The following is a 19,354-nucleotide window of genomic DNA, read 5'->3' as shown; positions in this document are numbered from 1 at the left end:
AGTGTCAGTTTTGATCCCATCACTTTAGAAGCAGATTGTGACATTTCAGAGGTTTGTTTGCTGCCTCTCTGAGAGGGCTGACAGTACCTATCTATTCTGCTCAGAGCTGGCTCTCTAGCAAGCTGTTTACATTTGATTGTTGGAGAAAATGTCAGGAATTATTTAAGGAGGAGGGCTATATAAACCTCAAAGCAAGGAGTCCTTGCACGCAGCACCCAGCTTTCAAAAGACTAGCCACCCTTTGTGATCAAAACTGGGTTGTCCCCAGCTCCATGATTCAGATTTAGGATGCATCAGTCAAAGGAAGGAACCAGTTGGAATAAAGCAGCATTGCTGTCGCTCCATTTTATGATCAAGTCCTTTCACCTTAAAGCTACGCTGCAAGGTTATGCTGTCAAGATGTTAGGAGATGTTTCTGAATGTAAGCAAGCTGCTCTCTGCTGGTTTGGTCTGCTGTGGTTTCCTGGAAGCTTCTTTTGTTTTGAGCAGTCCGACCCAAATGGGCACCAACTGAAAGGCTCTTTATTGCAAAGCCTCTCATCAGCTGCCATGATGGCTGTGAGACAAACACACACCACCACTGCATGGGAAAAGAGACCCCAGTTTCTGGATGGATTTCAAACTGTGTATCACAGAGAGCAATTCCCTGCCTTCCTCCAAATATTGTGGTGGGACCTCATCCTGCCTGCTAGAGAATCAAACCAGAAGACTACTTCTGAAGCTATGGAAAGGCAAATACCATGTTAAGGGCAGCAGCTGGAATGCCAGACCACAGTATTCTTCATCTGTGTTCCATGTGGTACTGTATTACTTTCCTCAGCCCAAAGGTCATCCTGCTGCCACTGGCCTAAGGAAGCAAGTATGAAGCCTGAGACGTGAGCTCAGCTTACACCATTTTACCTCTTGAGATAATAAATGCTGCACTGGATTGAGATGTTCCAGCAAACAAATCCCTTCTGATTACCCAGTCTAACCCTTCAGACAGCATGAAACCTCTCCTGAGTGGTATTCTCCTTAAGATGCTACCTTCAGGAGAAGCTACCAGGCAGCCTCTAGAAAGACAGTTTATATATAACATTTTGAGTGGCAGAGGATCCACAGGCCCTTGGCAATATTTTGTCCAGCTGGAAACCTGGAGTGGTTTTCTCCCTGCATAATATCTAGGAATGTTTTTACACTGTGTAAGTGATGGTGGAGGATGCAGAAGAAATAGAAATGCTCAGGGTTTACAGATCCTCCAGTAAATCTGAGCTGTGTTGTGGTAAAGGGGACCCCATGTTCAATATTGGGAAGAAATTTTAGCTACATGGAAAAGAAAGCACTGAATAAGTTTCAAGGGAAGTGAGTAAATCCTGGTCACTGGAAGCCTTAACAAATGAAGAACATCAAATGATGAGACTAACCAGGGTAGAGCACAACCCACATTCATTACATAAACCAAGCAAAACAAGGCAGTAAACTACCACAAACTCCACACTTTCCAGGGAGACTCAAGCACAGAACGGATCAGAATCAAATTTGCTACAAAACTGTTACCTGAAGTAATTCAAGGTCTGAGGAGTCCTCTTGTCCAGGTACCATTTCTGTCAGCATTTCAGACATCACTTTTGTATTCCCACGGACAATATCCAGTTCACTGCGCAGCCGAGCAATCTACAGTGGGGCACAAAGACAGCAAAACACTGCATACTGTTTGGCTTAAGCAGCTCATTTGCAAGAACTGACTTTGGGATACCTCTGGTCCTGTCTGATTTGATGTCTTGAGGCTCCAGACATTCCAGCAGGGGCAAGGGGGAGGAAAAAAAGAGTGAAGATAAAAAAGTTTACCCAGGAAAGGATTTTTTAAAAGCATCAGGAAAAGAACTTTGTAGAAGACTCACTATCATCACAAACCCACATGTGCTGTGCTTGTGTGGAAGGGAAGCAACTGAAAACAGCAGCTCCAATCAGACCCTGGTTTCAGTGCACCTTGTGTGCCTCATGCAAGTGTGGAGAAGGATGTACAGAATCTGAGCAGCAGATTTGGCTCTGAGGTTCTTTTTGCAGGGGGAAAAGAAGATGCTGTGTTAAGGCATTTGCAAGGCTGTTATGGATGCAGACTTAACTCCTTTTTAGGCTTCCTCCATCTGCAAGGCCTTCTGTGCCTTTCAGAATGAGGGCTAAGGAGAATAACTCCTAGCCTACTGCACAACTGCCCAGGTCTATCAGCATGTGATGTTTCCTAACTGCTGCCATTAGGAGCCTAGATTTTACTGTGTACTATGAAGAAAGATCACTAAGTAGAACCAGAACTAGGAGGCAAAGTCAAAAGAGTTACAATGAAAGCTCCTCTGCAGATCGGTTTCTAATGTGATCTGCTGAGTCTCCTTCAAAAGAAATCATCAGCCCAATACCTGTTCAGAATTAGCAGTGATGGGACCAGTCACATTCAGAGCTGGGGCCTGAGGAGCAGAATACGCCGTTGGAGAAGATGAGGAGTAAGAACTGGTGCTCATCCTCTGCTGGGACTGTGAATTGTGCATATTTGCTGCAGGATCGACTTCAGGAACACTCTGCCACATCAGAAAGACAGGAGTTCAAATGCTGACTTGTGACAGCACTTGCTTTGTCAGCAACCTCCAGCCAAATAGGCTCAAATATAGAACATAATTGCACCTTGTGGAAAAGGTCAGTGCAGTTACGAGAAGAGGCTGGCAGGCCAGCCCATAAACAGGCAGCTGCAATAAAGAATGCATGCCCATATCTCTTGACCCAACCCACATGCACCGAAGTCAATTTACCTTTACAGGAAAAGTGAGAAGGAAATAAAAGCAAGAGCCAAACATCAATAATTATCAATTATTTTAAGCTGACAAGAAAAAAAAGTGATACACAGAGGATAATGAATTTAATTAATCTTGACACAAGAATTGTAATCTTTCAGTCCTTGATCACTTGCATTTACCACTTCAAAGATTCATTAACTCCAGTTTTCAGAATGAATAATCAGAACATCTGTGATTATTAAGTGACTTCCCAGCAGCAGTTCTGTCAACTTTCCAGACCTAACTTTCCAGAGGTGTAAAGATCTCATGTTACCATGAGACCAGTGAGAAGTTCAGAATCTGAACACCTTTAAAAGCCAGGCAGGCCTTGGTTCAGAGTTATCATCCACAGAAACAACCACACTTTTGACCAAAGAAGTAAATCTCAATCATATATCCTGCTGGATTCTCTCTGAACAATCGGTTGCATTTATCTGCTGGGTTTGTGGTATAAAGCAATTGTGCAAACCTCCTCCAAACTCTTCTCTTCTCAGAATGGTGTTTTGACTCAAGGGAGGAGATATCATTAGCTTATCAGCCTGTCAAATGCAGCTGTATTATGCTTCTCCCACATGCCTTTTCACTATCGAAAAAGTCCCTCCAGGAGTGAGAAAATGAGCCGATTTCAGAGAAACACAGGAGAGGAAAGAAGAGTAGTTCTCCAACTGTTATTTAAGGAGAAAAAAACCCAAACCCTACAGCTTACCCTCTGTGGTGTGTGTATTGGAGACAGAGCATCAAGATCTGCCATGGGAAACTCTATGCCTTTCCTCTTGAGTTCTTCATAAATATGCACTACTCCAGTTAAATCAGGGCTACTTCGAAAGGCATCAGCCCAAGCCTGGAAAACATGAGGGATTATCCATAAACCTCCCAAATGAAGCTCCAGCTCCACCCTGACCTCAGATACTAGCTACAAAAGCTTTCATGTACTTCAGCTTCAAAGGGAAGCTGTGATCAGTAGACCTGGTCTAAAAGAGCCTGCAAATATTGTGAAGAGAGTCACGTACACATTTCATTCAAACACAGACAGGAACCCAGTGCACAGTAGCCATGTCTAGCCCCTGACATCATCAAAATCTGCAAACACAAATGAAAGCCTCTTCCAGTCTCCTCTTCTTAGCAGTGGTTGCATGCTGGTCTTTTCTTGCATATTCTATAGCCACCAAAAAAATGTCTGTGTGAAAGTCTGAAATCAATTCATAAAGCCATACAATCATCTGAGGTCATCTCAATTTCATTTCCAAAATATCCTCATTTGATGCCAAAGAAAAAAACAATCTAAACCCAAAACCTCACAGCTCTCACTTTTTTTCAGTATTTTATATGGACCAAACTGAATACAAAAGGTAGCTTCTGGGGTTCTTACACTGTGAAACCTGCAGTCCCATGAGCAGCAGAACTAATGAAGCCTGGGTTTTTACAGAGCATAGCCAACACTCAGACACCCTGGTGTGTCAGAGAGAACAAGTTTAAAGGGAGAATTTCCCACAGCCAGAACACTCATAATATCTCTCCCACATGAATTCTCTGGTGTCTAAAAAGACTTCAATTCACATTTGAGCTTTTTCTTCAGTGGAAGTACCAAGTGTTTCTCTTTGCTAGCCAGCCCCTAGTACTCATGAAGCTGTGAAGAGCATAATATCTGCAAAGCCTCTAGTCCCTTTCACTTTTACTGGATATTAGCCAAGTATTAACATTTTAGAGGAAGGAAAAAAATGAAATATTATGACTCAATTAAAAATGAAACACTCCACAAACCCCCACATATGTGAGGGAGAGTATCAATGTGCTGGATCCGGTACTGTGAGACACATGTGTGGGCTCTGAACTGAATTCATTTAGTCATCATTTTTACACTAGATCTTTGACTATTTTTGCTTTAAAATCTGTTTTTAACCACTTTTTGTATTTGAGAGGAGAGAAATCAAAGCTGGCAAAGCCAGATAAGAAATAATTCACAGAATCACACACAGAAGGCATTGGGTTGGAAGGGACCCTCAAAGGTCATTTCATTCAACCCCCCTGCAGTGAGCATCTCTGACTAGATCAGGTTGCTCAGGGCCCCATCAAGTTTGACCCTGAATGTCTCCAGGGATGAAACTCACATTTCTGGGCAACCTGTTTCACTATTTCACTACTTGCATTGTAAAGAACTTCCTCTAATATTTAACTTCCATTCCTATTCTGTCCAAGTCTAAGAAAGAGCATTTCCTGCCCTACGTGCCCAGAAGACAATCTATTATCAGCTGCACACTAACAATTCTAGGTTTGCTTTTCAGCTTTGTTAAGAGTAAATGAACTGCATCAACTGTGCTGATGCAAGGCAAGTCCAAACAGTCCTATGTGAGCCAGGGAAAACAGCTCTGACTGCAAAGAGCCATTCGGTTTCCTTGGAACTGACCTTTCAAATCATCCCTGATCTGACAGAGGTATTGACTGTACAAGTAACTCTACCCTTGCTCTTTCTCTGCATTTTCAATTTACATAAGAAATCATCTGAATGATCCTTCTACATAATGGCTTTCCCCACTTCTGCTCTGTTTGCAGGTAAGAGTGAAAAATGTCAGGCAAGGGATGCTCTATTTAATAATCGCTCAAAAGAAATTAGAGGCAGAAGTATGCTGTGTGGCTGCCCTCAACTTCTAATGAGGCTTGTTTATCCAGGAGGATCTGCTAATGCATCCCCTGTTTCACTGGCTTCCTATAGATTTTGTTGCAGGCACTAATGACAGTGAACTTGCTTCATTTGCACTCTACCTCCTTAATATATTCCCTCTTCTGCAACTCTTTTCCTTGGAGAAAGGAGACACTTTCATTTGTACTCCTCTTTGCTGGAGCTGAGAGCATTATCTACGTTAATGCATCTCTCGGAGGTCACAAGTAGGACTGGGTGCCATTGTCCTAAGTGCTGTCTACACACATTGTAAGACAATCCCTGCCCTAGACAGCTTACAATTCATCTAGGCAGAGTAATATTAGCTCTGCTTTACAGATAAGAAGCTACACATAGAGCTCAGGAGACTTGCCCATTGTCCAAACAAGCGTATGACAGAGGAGAGATTGAATTCAGATCTTCTAAGACCTTGGACCAGATTATCAAAAGGTAGATACTTAAGGATGCTGCTGTATAAATTCCAGATGGAACATTAGTGTGACCAAGCAGACTAATTAAACACCACTCTAAACCTGGCTGCTAAATCAGGGACCATCCCAAGCCAACTTCTCCAGTGTTGGACACTTCTTAACACATTTATCCTCAAAAGAATTTCCTGTGCCACTAAAAATCTCCCCATGCTTCATCTTTGATGACAGTGCCCAGCTACTGGGCACTAAGGTGGCATGACCTCTGAGCTGGTACACAAGTTCTTACCAGAGGCACAGTGATATTTCCAAGGCCCTTCAGCAAGGTGCAGGAGGAAGGAATATGTAATACATGCTAATTCATGTGCACTGGGAAATGGGTTGAGAAAGTGAGACACAAGATGCTCAATAGCTCAAAATAATCAAGTCTCCAGATAAGAAATTGGATGGCAGCTTCATCAACCCTTGCTGTGGAAGGCCCAGGAGTATAAGAGCAGCGTGGCCGCAGACATTTGCTGTTTGCACAAGTTCTTTTCTGTGCTTCCTAGTGCTATTAATCCACCCATTTCTGTTCTTATTAATTCTCTAGTATCAAACTAAAAAAAAGCCTACAGAAAGAGATAAGAGCAACATTAGTGGAGTGGAGCTGAGAAGAGCTAAGCTCCCTGGAACAGAGTTAACTCACAACTGCAGGGAGCTGTAAAGAGCAAAGTCTAAGCTGAGTGAAATGGTCACGACGTGTGGGATATTTTGGGGGTGTGTGTCCACAGGGCACCTGGGATGACTGACTGCAATCTCTCTTCCAAACTTGTCAGGCAATCTGGAAAACAAAGTCCCCTTCCACCTCCAGCTAAAGAGACACTAACAGAACCCACCCACAGGCAACTTTCATAATTCTCAGGCTTTTTATACCAAAAGGCATTTAGAACCCAGAGTGAGGCTTTAAGCTCTGCTGCACTAAGTGTACTCAGATAAAGCTCTTTTGAATACACCCAGACTGCAGATTTTTTTGGTTAGGTTACAAGGACTTCCATCTTAGTTGCACTCATGACGGGGAATCTGCTCAAATCGAGGCCCCAAACCAACATTCTCTAAAAGACTATAAGCAGAGCATGCCCCACGGAGGCACACACAGTTTCTCTTTATAGGGCAGTATTTATGGTCAGACTCCATGATCTTAAAGGTCTCTTCCAACCAAAACGATTTTATGATTCTATGATTTAACCTCATTCCCTGGTGACTACATGCAGCAGCAGGCTGACACCCAAGGGCTCAGTCAGATGCACCAGAATTGCTTTTAATAATTTCCTTAATTTTGTGTTGCTTTTTCTAAAGCCCTGAGATCAGACACCAGAGATACCTCACAGCCCCCCATGCAGTGCCCAACTAATTCCCCCCTCAGCCTATTTTCTGTTCAGAAATCATTTCTTTACATTGTCATGCTCTACAGTTGTGCTGTCTGTGCAGCCAAACAACAAATAAACCAGCTGAAATTCAGCTGCATGCTTTGCCACAAAAATCAGAACTATATTTGGGAAACAATGTTGTGCATTTACAAACACCTTCCCACAAGGAGCACTGCAGCAGGTTTCTATCATTTTAAGCACGCAGTGTCTTTCCAGTCTCTGGTGTATGCAATAGCCTGTAGGAGCTTAGTGATAAAGCTTCCTATAATTGTCAGATTTCCTCCAGGCAGGCACCAATGTTTCCTCATGTGTTGCTAATGGTTTGTGGAATTAAAGTGGCTGTTTATTGTTATGCTGCACAGAAGGAGAAGCAGCAGACAGGCCTAGGTCTGAACTTCCTCACTGCAGGCAAGAATCTGACAGTGCACAATAACCAAAGAAAACACACCCAAACCATTTTAACTCCTATATGGTCAGTTACTTTTCAATAACCCTCTTTAAAAGGAACTCGGAATGCTTTCTAATGGAGGCAAACAGTTCCATTTTACGGTCAGAGAAACAGACACAGAAAAGCAAGCATTCTGCAACTCACAGCAAAAGAGAGATCCTCTGAAATTTCCTTGCCTCAGATGACAAGCTCATCACAGAAGCAGGTCTCCAGCTTCTAGATGTGACTGTCAAATTGCAAAGTCACCCATTTATCTTTTTCGGGGAGGGCCTGTTACCAAGGGCATGTAGCAATAGAACAAGGGGCAAGGGGCAATGGTTTTAAACTAGAGAAGGGTAGATTGGACATTAAGAAGGAATTCTTTACTGTGACAGTAATGGAACACTGGAACAGGTTGCCCAGATCGGTGGTGGAGGCCTCATCCTTGGAGACTTTCAGGGTCAGCCTTGGTGGGGCTCTGAGCAACCTGATGTATTTGGGGATGTCACTGATTACTGCAGGAGGGCTGGACTAGGTGACCTTTAAATGTCCTCTCCAACCAGTCTATGATTCTACAATTAAGTCACAGAATCACAAAATTACAGAATTGTCAGAGTTGGAAGTGACCTCAAAGATCATCCAGGTCCAACCGCTCTGTCATGGGCAGGGTCACCTCACACTAGATAGGGTTGCTCAGAGGCCCATCCAGCCTGGCCTTAAAAGCCTCCTCATGGCTTAGAAGAGAATGATACCTCTCTAACTAGAATCCAGACATTTCTCTCTGGATAACAACCTGGACGCATGTGCCTGTCTGCTCTTCCCTGCCAATCTGGATATACTGTTTGTTTTTACATGTAAAAACCTTGCCACATTTTTAATGCTGACAGTGTGTTTAGCGATGCGTGGCAGTGAGGCAGACAGTCCTTATTTCAGGCAGCAACATATGGAAGCAGAGACAAGCTGAGTACCTGGATCAGTGCTAGCACTTTGTCCTGTACAATGGTGGGGGGATTATTCTTGGGTGAGATGATTTTCACCAGAACGCCGTCTATGAAGTCACGGTTTGCCACCAAGACATGAAAGCGATGGCCACAGTTCTTCACACAGGTCTCCAACACCTAAATACACACACACACAATAAAAATATTCATTCTTGGAGCAAATCTTGATCACACACATACAGCACCTATGCAGTTGGTTTCAGATTTTGGGGGTTTATTTTGTTTTATAAGGAGAAATTACAATTACACTCTGAATGCTTCTCTTCCTCAATTCCATCAAGTGATAGAATGAGAGGAAATGGCTTGAAATTGTACCAGGGAGGTTTAGATTCAATCTTAGGAAAAATTTCTTTACTTAAGGGGTGGTCAGGCATTGGAATAGATTGCTCAGGGAGGTGGTGGAGTCACCATCTCTGGAGGTGTCAAAAAACCCACACAGATGTGGTGCTTTGGGATGCAGTTTAACGGCCATGGTGGTGTTAGGTTGACAACTGGACTCAATGATCTCAGAGGTCTTTGGCAACCTTGATGATTCTATGGATTTTATGAAAAAGCTTCCTCTCTACACACACATTCTATGTACCTCACCCATCATCAGCATACTGAACACTTTTGTGACCTGCTGTTCTATGGCAAAGACATGTGAGTTTCTTCCACTTCAAAGCAGAAATTCCCAACCTGTACAGCTGAAGAGCTAAGCACAAAGCATTACATCAAAAGCAGGTAAGACAGAGGACATCCTGTCACAGTGAGATATTATTGTGCTGTGGCACTCCACCATTTCTTATGTACCTGGCACACAGCTGGACCCAGTTGCTCTGAGCTATAAGTTGTGTTCTAGGGGTGGGAATTCAGGTGAATGATTTTCACTCATTCAAAACACTCCCTCGTGAATGCTCTGACAGGTTATTCTTTGACACATTTTCCCCCTGCAACCTAGCTAGAGGCACCTTCCACTTGCCATTCAACTGCCATGGAAGAACAGCTGTTGGTTTTTCTCTGAAGAACATGATTAGCATGGAGATAAATCTGAGGCGTCACTTCTCCTCACAGCCATGCCTAATAACCACTGTGACTCTGTATCTGAGGAGTCTGTAATTACTCTCCTCCTTCAGCTGCTCTCATCAGCCATGATGACACGGCCTCGCTCCTGATGAATTTTGCTCTTTCCCTGCACAATGGATAACCTCATGGTTTGGTCTTTGGTAATCTGTCAAAATGACAATCCAGGAGAGGAAATGGCAAGAAGACAGAAAGTACAGACACGCTTCGTCAGGGAGAGGCAACAAGAGCTGTGGGAAAGGATCACACAGATCACCTAGCCACAGCACTGTAACTCCATCTAGTTAGTGCTGCTCAACCCTCAGACTGCTGCGGTGCAGAGCCTGCCCAGCACCTCGCCTTCAGGAGTGCTGCACTACCCGGGAAACCTCTGGCTACAGCCAGCAATAGAAAAGGTCACTGGCAAATTATCTCACACCTTAGCAGTGCTGCCTAAACACACAGAATATAATTTACACTTTGTTGAGTGAAATTAGATCAGCATAAATTAATGCGAGTCTCCTACAGAGATCCATTCACAAGGGAAATTGCACATCAGCTACTTAGGAAGCTGCAAATATGGCAAGTTCATCATCCTCACTTGCAGATATGCCCACAGCTCTTGTCTTGAAGTGGAGAAATGGTTGGACATAGGGAGATGAGAGTGAAAGGGAAAGCCTCAAAGGGTACACAAACTCATTTGGGCTACTTTAACTTTCCTTGGTCAGTGCTTGGGATGAATAAGAGCATGGAAAAATGCAGTAATCAACTGAGTTAGAAAAATGCTATGCAAAGCTTCCAGCAACTCTCCTCATGTGAGAAGGCAATTGGAAAGAAGAAAAGAGCAGAGCTGTTAAAGCAAATAGTGTGTACATTCAAGAGAGTGCCAGCAAAAGGAAAATGGCAAAAGGGTTCTGCCCTTTTGAGGCATTCCAGCTTGCCCCTACTCACCGTCAGTGCCAGCATGACCTCTCTGTAATTTTTGTTTCCATTCAACCTCTTCTTCAGTGCTCGAATGGCATCCTTTGGTCTGAAGGAGAAACACAACATTCTTAAGACTCAGACATGCTTTTCACATGCCATATACTGTGGAAAGATAAATCCTCTACCATGTGTTAATGCCAGTATACTTGACTACAGCCAAACTGGGGTCATATAGAATTATGTGAGGAGAGAAAATGTCACAGAAGTCAAGACCAGAGCAATGCCCGAGGCCTCCAAAAAGGCAGGATGTTGATCAAGCAGGAGAGATTGACAGGCACTCAGAAAAAGGCCCAGGGCATAAGATCAGTTCTGCAAACTGTAGGCAGCAGGGCTTTTGTGATACTGGAGGAGCATCAGAGAAACTCTCTGTCCAAATGGTGGTCATTAATAGCATTGCAGCACTGCAAAGAGGTACAGCTCTGAAAACAAGAACCCCAGAAGCACAAACTGGGTACCCCTCCAACGGCAGGTTTTTCATGCCAGCCTTCCCAAGCAGAGAACAAACACAGAAGGTGCTGCATCATACAGTGGTTTTCTGAAATAGCCAAGGAGCAGGGAAACTGAGTAACTCCTTGCAAACTGCTTTGACCACCTGTCCCTAGATGCTGCACCTCCTGCCATGCTGAGTAGAACTGGATGAAGCTGTGTTCATGAACCTTTCAGTTTGTTGCAGTAGCACATACCCTTCTTCTGTCTCATTGATAATGTCACAGATCTCCATGTTGAGTGTCCAGTCTTCACTCTGCAGTGAGCCATCTGTGGCCTTTTCTGTAAGGAAAAGCAAAATAAAGCTTTTCAGCCCTTCCTGATCAGGCACTACATGTCAATCCAGCTTTAGTTACTCTGAGCTGAAACTATCCTGTGAAAGAAAGACAGGGATAAAAAACATCCCCACTGACTGTAAGCAATGTCAAACCTCCCCTCCTGGTTTTAGGGATCAGTATAGAAGTTTTCAGACAGAATCAATTAATCCTCAAGCTCATTACCTTCAGCCCACATAGACTGGCTGTTCTTCAAAGACTCCTGAATTCCTGGGAGAGCAGGAAAATGTCAGCTAATTCCAATTTAAACTTCTCAGATACTGCATTGTTGGCAAGTTATGAGGCAGGAAAATCTCCCCAAAATCAACATGACCTCCTCCTTGTTTTAGTAGATAATACCTCCAGAAACATTGAGGGAGGAAAGAGCAACTTGGGAGACAGAATTCAAGCAACTCCAGAATTTCAGCATGTAAAGAACCACCAGGACATGAAAATGATTCATAGAATCAAAGAATGGGTTGGGTTGGAAGAGATCTTAAAGATCATTGGCTCCAAACCCCTGCCATGGAGAGGGGCACCTTGCACTAGACCAGGCTGCTCAAGATCCCATCCAACCTGTCTTTGAACACTGCGAGGAAGGAATCATTCACCACCTCTCTGGACAACCTGTTACAACATCTGTTCCTAATCTCCAGCCTAAATCTCCCCTGTTCCAGCTTAGAGCCATTTGCCTCTCATCCCACCACTGCAAGCCCTTGTAAAATGTCCCACTCCAGCTTTCCTGTAGCTCACTTCAGGTACTAGAAAGCCACTTGAAGGTCTCTACAGACCTTTCTCTTCTCCAGGCTGAACAGCCCCAACTCTCAGCCTGTGCCCACAGGGCAGTTGTTCCAGGCTCTGATCATCTTCATGGCCTCCTCTGAACCCACCCCAACAGTTTAATGTCCTTTTTGTCTTGGTACAAAACCACCACAGGGCTCCATAATCTGATGCAGTATACTAGGTGACATCTCACAAGAGCAAAGGAGGAAAAAACCACCTCACTTGTCCTCCTGGTCGAGACACTTCAGGTCATGATATCACTCTTGGGCCCTCATTTTTGCCCAGCATCTTTTAACTCCTGTACTGTGGTCCTTAATTATCTACTCACCAGGGGGCTAGGCACTGCTTTCCTGTGTCCTCAGCCATCCCCATCCTCCTCTCCATGCTGAGGCTATGTACACATCTCCCAAGCATGATCTGCCTGCCTTCTGAATCCCAAATGCTCCCTCACTGTCTGTGTGGCAGGTAAGTCACTCGGCATCAGACTAAATTCTAGGGGAAGGATGACCTATAGCACCATGACAGCAGCAGATGTCAGCTCTTGGCAGTTTAATTTATAGACGTCTGCAAGAGTAGCATAACCATAACTTCAAGTAATCAGTTGACAAGAACAATTTCCTCCTTGGGATTTCCTCCTAAATCAATGTACTTCTGTCTGGTGGTGCCTAGAACATCCCCTGGATTTTTCCACACTTCTCACTTGCAGTGGTCAAACCCAATCTGTGTTACACTACCCACAGTCAGCAATGTTATTTAGTTGGACAGAAAGCTTGTCACCAAAGAGACCTATAAAGGGGACCTTCAAGCCAAACATGACCTTCCTTGCTAAGTTAGCCCAGGTTTTCTTACAGATTCCTGCCATCCACTGTTGGAAGGCAAACAGGGTAAGCAAAAGCATTTAAAAATGCAAAGTAAATGAAGAAAATCCCCACTTCTAAACAGGAGCCACCTTCCCCAACTATCCTTCTGTCTTTGCACCAGACCTTGATCTGTCCCCCAGAACAAGGCAGATTTTGTTGGAGAAAAACAGGTTCCAAAGACTCCACACATCTTTCTCTGTTTACCAACAATGTTTTTTCCATTAACATTTCTGTCACAGTGACTGAGGATGCAGATGCCCACAGGCCATAATTATGGGACATTGTTTGGACAAAGACTATGTGTCTGGGTAATTCAAGTTGCAGTGACTTGTCTACACCAGAATCGTGGCTAAAGCAGCTCCACCGAGGACAGTAATTACAGAAGCCTGAGACAAACCAGACAGCTGTGCAAAATCCAAGCAGAGTGCTGAAAAGAAGCCATGTATCTCCAGAATGGAGAGCATACCATGGAAAAGGAGGTTATGGAACAGGAGATCACTCTTTGCAGGCCTTGCTTCCCATTCAGACAAGCAGGGCTGTAAGGCAGTGGACCTCACTCATCACAGAGGTCATAATGGCTGCAAAGCTCCCAGCTGTGCCATCTTCACCTCTGGGTTATTTTCAGCTGTCACTAACTCATGGTGTTCAGTTTGGCAACCAAAATTCTTTCTGCTTAAGAAGGACCCTCAGAGAGATGCAGAGGTTCCATAATGTCCAATAAATCATAGAATCACAGAGTGGCTTGCATGGAAAGGGACATGTAAAGGTCACCTAGTCCAACCCACCTGCAGTCAGCAGAAACATTCACAGCTAGAGCAGGTTGCTCAGAGCCCCAAACAACCTGACCTGGAATGGTTCCAGGGATGTGGCTTCCACCACCTCTCCAGGCAGCCTTCTCACCACCCTCTGTGTAAAAAGTCTATTCCTTGTCTCCAGTCTGAATGTCCCTCTTCTAGTTTAAACCAGCACCCCTTGTCCTGTCACAACAGACCCTGCTAAAAAGTCTGTCCTGATCTTTCTGATCAGCCTCTTCAAGTACTAAAAGGCCACCAGAAGGCCTCCCAGTAAATACTGGACAGGTTAAAGGGCATTTTTAATTTACTACACATAGGCTATGTTAGGCAGGGATTCCCTTCAGGAAGAGCAAAGGAATAGCTGTTTAATATTTTCTGGGATAGAGGAATTCACCTCTGTGCAAAGCCACCTGTAACAAACACTTTTATTAGTTGCATTTTGATCTTATACTGGACATAAAGGTTTATTGCTATAGAATGTGCTCTGCCTTCACCTCCATAGAGTCCTTGTTGCTTAGGAAAACATTTTATTTAACATTAGAAAAAAAAAAAAGTGAATATTCAGGGATGTAACAAAAATCTCTTCATCTGCTCTGCTGGAGAAGGTGATCTCCAAAGCTCAGGATTCATAAGAACAGTGCTGCAAAACGAGAGATTAGGCCTTAAACAGAGGCTATTCCTTAATCTGGGTGTGTGATTTGTTTTCTTAACCTAGAACTGTATTACCAAACATGTGTGTCCTTGACAGCTCTTGGCACCAAGCAATGCCTGATACGTGCTGGTCCTCCCTGGCTCTCCCTCTTTACAAGAGTTGGCAGTGACAGGACAAGGGACAATTTTTTGAAATGAGAGCAGAGCAGGTTTAGATTGGATGTGAGGAACAAGTTCTGCACCATGAGGGTGCTGGAACACTGCAACAGGTTGCCCAGGGAGGGAGTTGAGGACCCGTGCCTGCAGCTGTTCCAGGTGAGGCTTGACAAGGTTCTGAGCAACCTGATCTGGTGGAAGATGTTCCTGCTGAATGCAGGGGAGTTGGACTGGATGATCTCTGGAAGCCCCTTCCAACCCAAACCATTCTATGGCTCTTTATAAATGCAGGTGGAACAAAGACATTAGAGTGAAGAGGTGCTGCTGCAGCAGCACTGTCAGAGGGTGGCACAGGAACATTTGTCTAGGATCCCAGCAACCTCATTCATATTTCCTCTCTGAGATCATAGAATCATAGAGTGGTTTGGGTTGGAAAGGAAGTTAAAAGGTCATCTAGTCCAAACCCCCTGCAGGTAGCAGGGACATCTGCAACAGAGTCCCAGACAACTTGACCTGGAAGGGTTCCAGGAATGGGGAACCTATCACCTCTCTGGGAAACCTGGGACAGTGTCTCAGCACCCTCAGGATGAAAGATTTCTTTCTTTTCTCTAGTCTGAATTTCTCTCTTTCAGTTTGAAACTATCATCTCTTGTCCTCTCAAAACAGACTCTGCTCAAACATCTGTCCCCAGCCTTCTGCTCGGCCCCTTTAAGCACTGAAAGGCCACCAAAAGGTCTCTCTGAAGCCTTCTCTTCTTCAAGATAAACAACCCAAACTCTCTCAGTTTGGCCTTGCAGCAGAGGGGTTCCAGCCCTTCCATCATTACTGTGGCCTCCTCTGGTCCCACTCCAACAGGTACATGTCTCTCCCATGCTGAGGACTCTAGAGCTGGCCCCAGGACTGCAAGTGGGGCTGAGCAGAGTGAAGCAGAGAGGCAGAATCCTCTCCCTCCATCTGCTTCCCATGCTACTGGGCATGCAGCCCTGGCCACGGTTGGGTCTGAGCTACGAGCACACTCTGCCAGTCATGTCCAGCTTTTCACCCACCAGTAACCTCAATCCTTCTCTGCAGAGCTGCTCTCAAGCCACTTGGGAAAATGAACTCCCCTTTGTCCTAAAAAGTCCAGTTCCCACCTTTTTGTACTTCTTGCCTTGCAGTTCTCTAGTTGGAGTAACATGTGGCTGAGACTGTGTGGGTTTAAGATGTAACCGTTGTCTTTTTGAGAATTAGTTCTTTCTCCCCTGGGTAATTCTTAATTCGAATAAGAGTCAGAAGCTAATTTTAGTCTCTTCTTCAGCGACACAGAGCACACAAGCTCTTGTCATCGGTAGTCATTTGTCCTTTGTAGGGTGTTTGACCCAGATTTTCTGCTGCAGTGCTCTCTCAACTGTTAAAGGAGTTAAGTGACTGCAGAGAAGGCACACGGGTTTGTGTGGGATTCGTTTGAAGAACAGGATTATGCTGAGATGAATTGAAAGCCTGTAGAGCTCCTCCAGAACCAAAACACAGCCGGTTGTAGCTCTGGATTTCCAGTGAAACAGCTCTGCCTGCGATTATCCCTCAGAGAATCCTTGCCTGGCATAGCCAAAATGCTGGAAATCGAAACGACTCAGTAACCTGCCCAGTGTTTAATGGACATTTTGGAAGCTGTGCATCTCTGTGAGCTCTCTCTTCAAGCAGCAAAAAGATTGGACTGACAAAGATTAAAGAGATTTTGGAAAGTCTTGCAGAATTGCAGAGGAATGGCATGCAAATCATGCCAATCCCTTTAAAAGGACTCACCAGTTCCTCAGTTTCTTTCAACCTCATTAAAAGGCATCTAAATGGCACTAGTTCACACAAGGACTCTGGAACATGACCAAAGGATTCCAGGGTGATGTAAGGAATGTTAAATCAGATAAGCAAAAAGGCAATGAACAGGAGCCCCTCCTGCCCCTCCCCTCACCCAGATGAAGGGTTTATGGTCTAGTCTAATGGTGTAACTATAGGGATGGCAACTCCCAGCTGAGGTGCCAGGGGTGGTTTGCACAGCTCCTGACCCCAGAGCAGCTCTGGGCCCTGTGTTATTGCCACCTTCATCACTGCAGCACAGGCCAGGAGTTAGTGTCTGGCACGGAGACATGACACCACCAGAGACATTATCAGAAAGTCTCTTTCAGAAACAAGATGCTATCAGTTCCCTCCATGTTTCCCAAATTAAAGCATAAACGTTCTGGTAGAAAGAAAGACAATCTGGCACTCCACGTCTGACAGGCTGCAGACCTTGGGCACTGCTTTTGCTCATACAAGCATCAGCTTATCTCTAGCCTGCAAAGCAAAGGAGAAAAACCTGTGCTGTTTTTCTCTTCTGCCTGCCCTCTGAGGTCCAACTCCTGGCTATATTTCCACACCCTGCCAAATGGCAATATCAGTGTTTCCCTGGTGATGCTGAAATACCGTCTATTCGGAAGGTGCAGTTCAGTAGCATAAAGGTTTCTGTGTCAACAGTCTTGGAGCACATCCCCACCCAGCCAAGCCTTTTCCCAAGCTACCTGCTCTGATCTCACAGATGCCACCACAAGGAAATTGAGGTAGAAATGCCCGTGTAACCACCACGTCATAAACAGGGCAGGACAGGAATGCTCCTTCAAATGCAGGGGAAAACCAGAACTTTTATGACTCATCTTAAGTCCAGTTCAAAAGTCACCTACCAAAGAAATGCTCACTTCTTGCCCTCAAGAAGCTTCCCTTGTAGCCCTTTCCAGTCCACACTGGAATTTTTCCTTCAAAGTTACTCCTCGCTCCTTCCTGCCTCCAATGCTCATCTCTGACCATGATACTGAACCTGCTGACAGGAGATAGCCTGAAGATTTTAATTAGGACTGAGACTGCACAAGCTGAAGTCTTTATGCTATTTGATTCACTTGCTATATCTATATTTACACAACCAAGACTGAAGAACTGACTGCTGGAAACACCAAGGGCAGCCGCACCAGCTGAAGGGTGACAGCAGGCATGGCCAGGGTAAAAATCATAGAATCATAGAATCAACCAGGTTGGAAGAGACCTCCAAGATCACCCAGTCCAACCTATCCCCCAGCCCTATCCAGTCAACTAGACCATGGCACTAAGTGCCTCATCCAGGCTTTTCTTGAACACCTCCAGGGACGGTGACTCCACCACCTCCCTGGGCAGCCCATTCCAATGGCAAGTCACTCTCTCTGTGAAGAACTTCCTCCTAACATCCAGCCTATGAGTAGGTAGAATTAACCACCAATAAGTGATTGCAGTGCTGGATAACATTCTTGCAAGAAAAGGCACAAGTTACTAGGTAAAAATCCCATTGCATGAAAATGGGAGACCTGTGCTGTTTTGTGTCTAAACACCAGCATCCTACGAGCAAACAGCTCTTTATGCTCAGAGAAATCACAGTTTTGTCTCTTGGGACTTCTCCAGATGTTGCTTCAGAGACTCTCAATTTATACATTTGGGAAGAATTAGGCACACACACAAAAAAATCACCTTCTGTTTCTGCAAGAGGCATGCACGCCAGTGCATCCTATTAGAGAGATCCGAAGGCAAGACAGTTCTGATTCCAAATTTCTCCCCTCCCTTCCAGCAGTGTTTGGTGTTCAAGCAGCACAAAACAGCTTTTTCTTTTCTTTTGTGTTTGCCAGTTCAGAAGATCGCGGCTCTTAGATCTCTGTCTTGCCTCTTAACAGCCCACCTGCCTGCCAGCTGTGCTTCAAGACTGGAATTGGAAAAATCAAACAGTCAGATGTGTTATATTTCACTCTGCATAATGTGTGACAGAGAATAGAAGAAGCCACAGCATTAGCAGGGTTTTACTTCCATCCTGCTGGTCCCCCCTCCCCCAGATGCGAGGGCCATCAGCTGAGGTGAAATGCAAAATGCCATTAGAGAATGGACAAAGTCTTTCAAGAAAGGCAATGCAAAGCACACAAGATGGCTTAGGAAGGTTAGCAAACGCCAGAACAGGCTCCCCAAGGAGGAGGTTGAATCACCATCCTTGGAAAGTATAAAAGATGCAGAGATGTGGTGCTGAGAGACATAGTTTAGCACCAGACTTGGTAGAGTTAGAGAATGGTTGAATTTAACAATCCTAAAGGTCTTTTCTAACCAGATGAAACAGTAACATCGCTGAGCTTTAGCCTGCAGAATTGTTTTGCTTTAAAGCACTGTTACATTTTGTGACCATAGTTGTCTCACCCGGATTCAACAAATCCAACAGTACCACACTGCTCATAGGACCTGGGAAAAGACCATCCAGAGGCCACAGAGACATATTTCAGCTGTTCAAACAAAATGAAGTTAAGACTAAAGATCCTCAGCATTTGCCTGGCTGATAAGTTGAAGACATTTCACTTGGAAGAGATAACATTTAAATAACACAGTTAGATACTCCTGGACCTAACAGTCTGTCCTGGCTACCTCTGTATTTGCTTTTAGAAGGACGGTCATGGACGCTTGGACATTATGGCAACCAACAGGAGGTTTGTTCCTTCTCATCAGAACGCTGCTATTAAAACATAAAATGTGACTCATTCAAAACTCAAGATCAAA

The 19,354-nt window shown here is 44.5% G+C and overlaps 1 protein-coding gene across 3 annotated transcripts in view; it reads right to left on the bottom strand.

Annotated features, from left to right (window-relative positions):
- TOM1L2 (target of myb1 like 2 membrane trafficking protein) overlaps positions 1-19,354 on the bottom strand; it is a 68,492-nt gene that overhangs the window by 28,915 nt on the left and 20,223 nt on the right. For all 3 annotated transcript variants that reach the window (XM_064153557.1, XM_064153558.1, XM_064153559.1), the window contains exons 2-7: positions 11,431-11,515; positions 10,715-10,793; positions 8,690-8,839; positions 3,511-3,645; positions 2,394-2,552; positions 1,537-1,653 (exon numbers count right to left, since the gene is read on the bottom strand). In XM_064153557.1, coding sequence (XP_064009627.1) covers positions 1,537-1,653; positions 2,394-2,552; positions 3,511-3,645; positions 8,690-8,839; positions 10,715-10,793; positions 11,431-11,515 — 725 coding nt within the window. The remainder of the gene's footprint in view (positions 1-1,536; positions 1,654-2,393; positions 2,553-3,510; positions 3,646-8,689; positions 8,840-10,714; positions 10,794-11,430; positions 11,516-19,354) is intronic.

Source organism: Pogoniulus pusillus, chromosome 13, assembly GCF_015220805.1.
Source record: "Pogoniulus pusillus isolate bPogPus1 chromosome 13, bPogPus1.pri, whole genome shotgun sequence".
NCBI lineage: Eukaryota > Metazoa > Chordata > Aves > Piciformes > Lybiidae > Pogoniulus > Pogoniulus pusillus.
The sequence above is the reverse complement of the archived record's forward strand: the minus strand, read 5'-3'. Positions and strand labels throughout refer to the sequence as shown.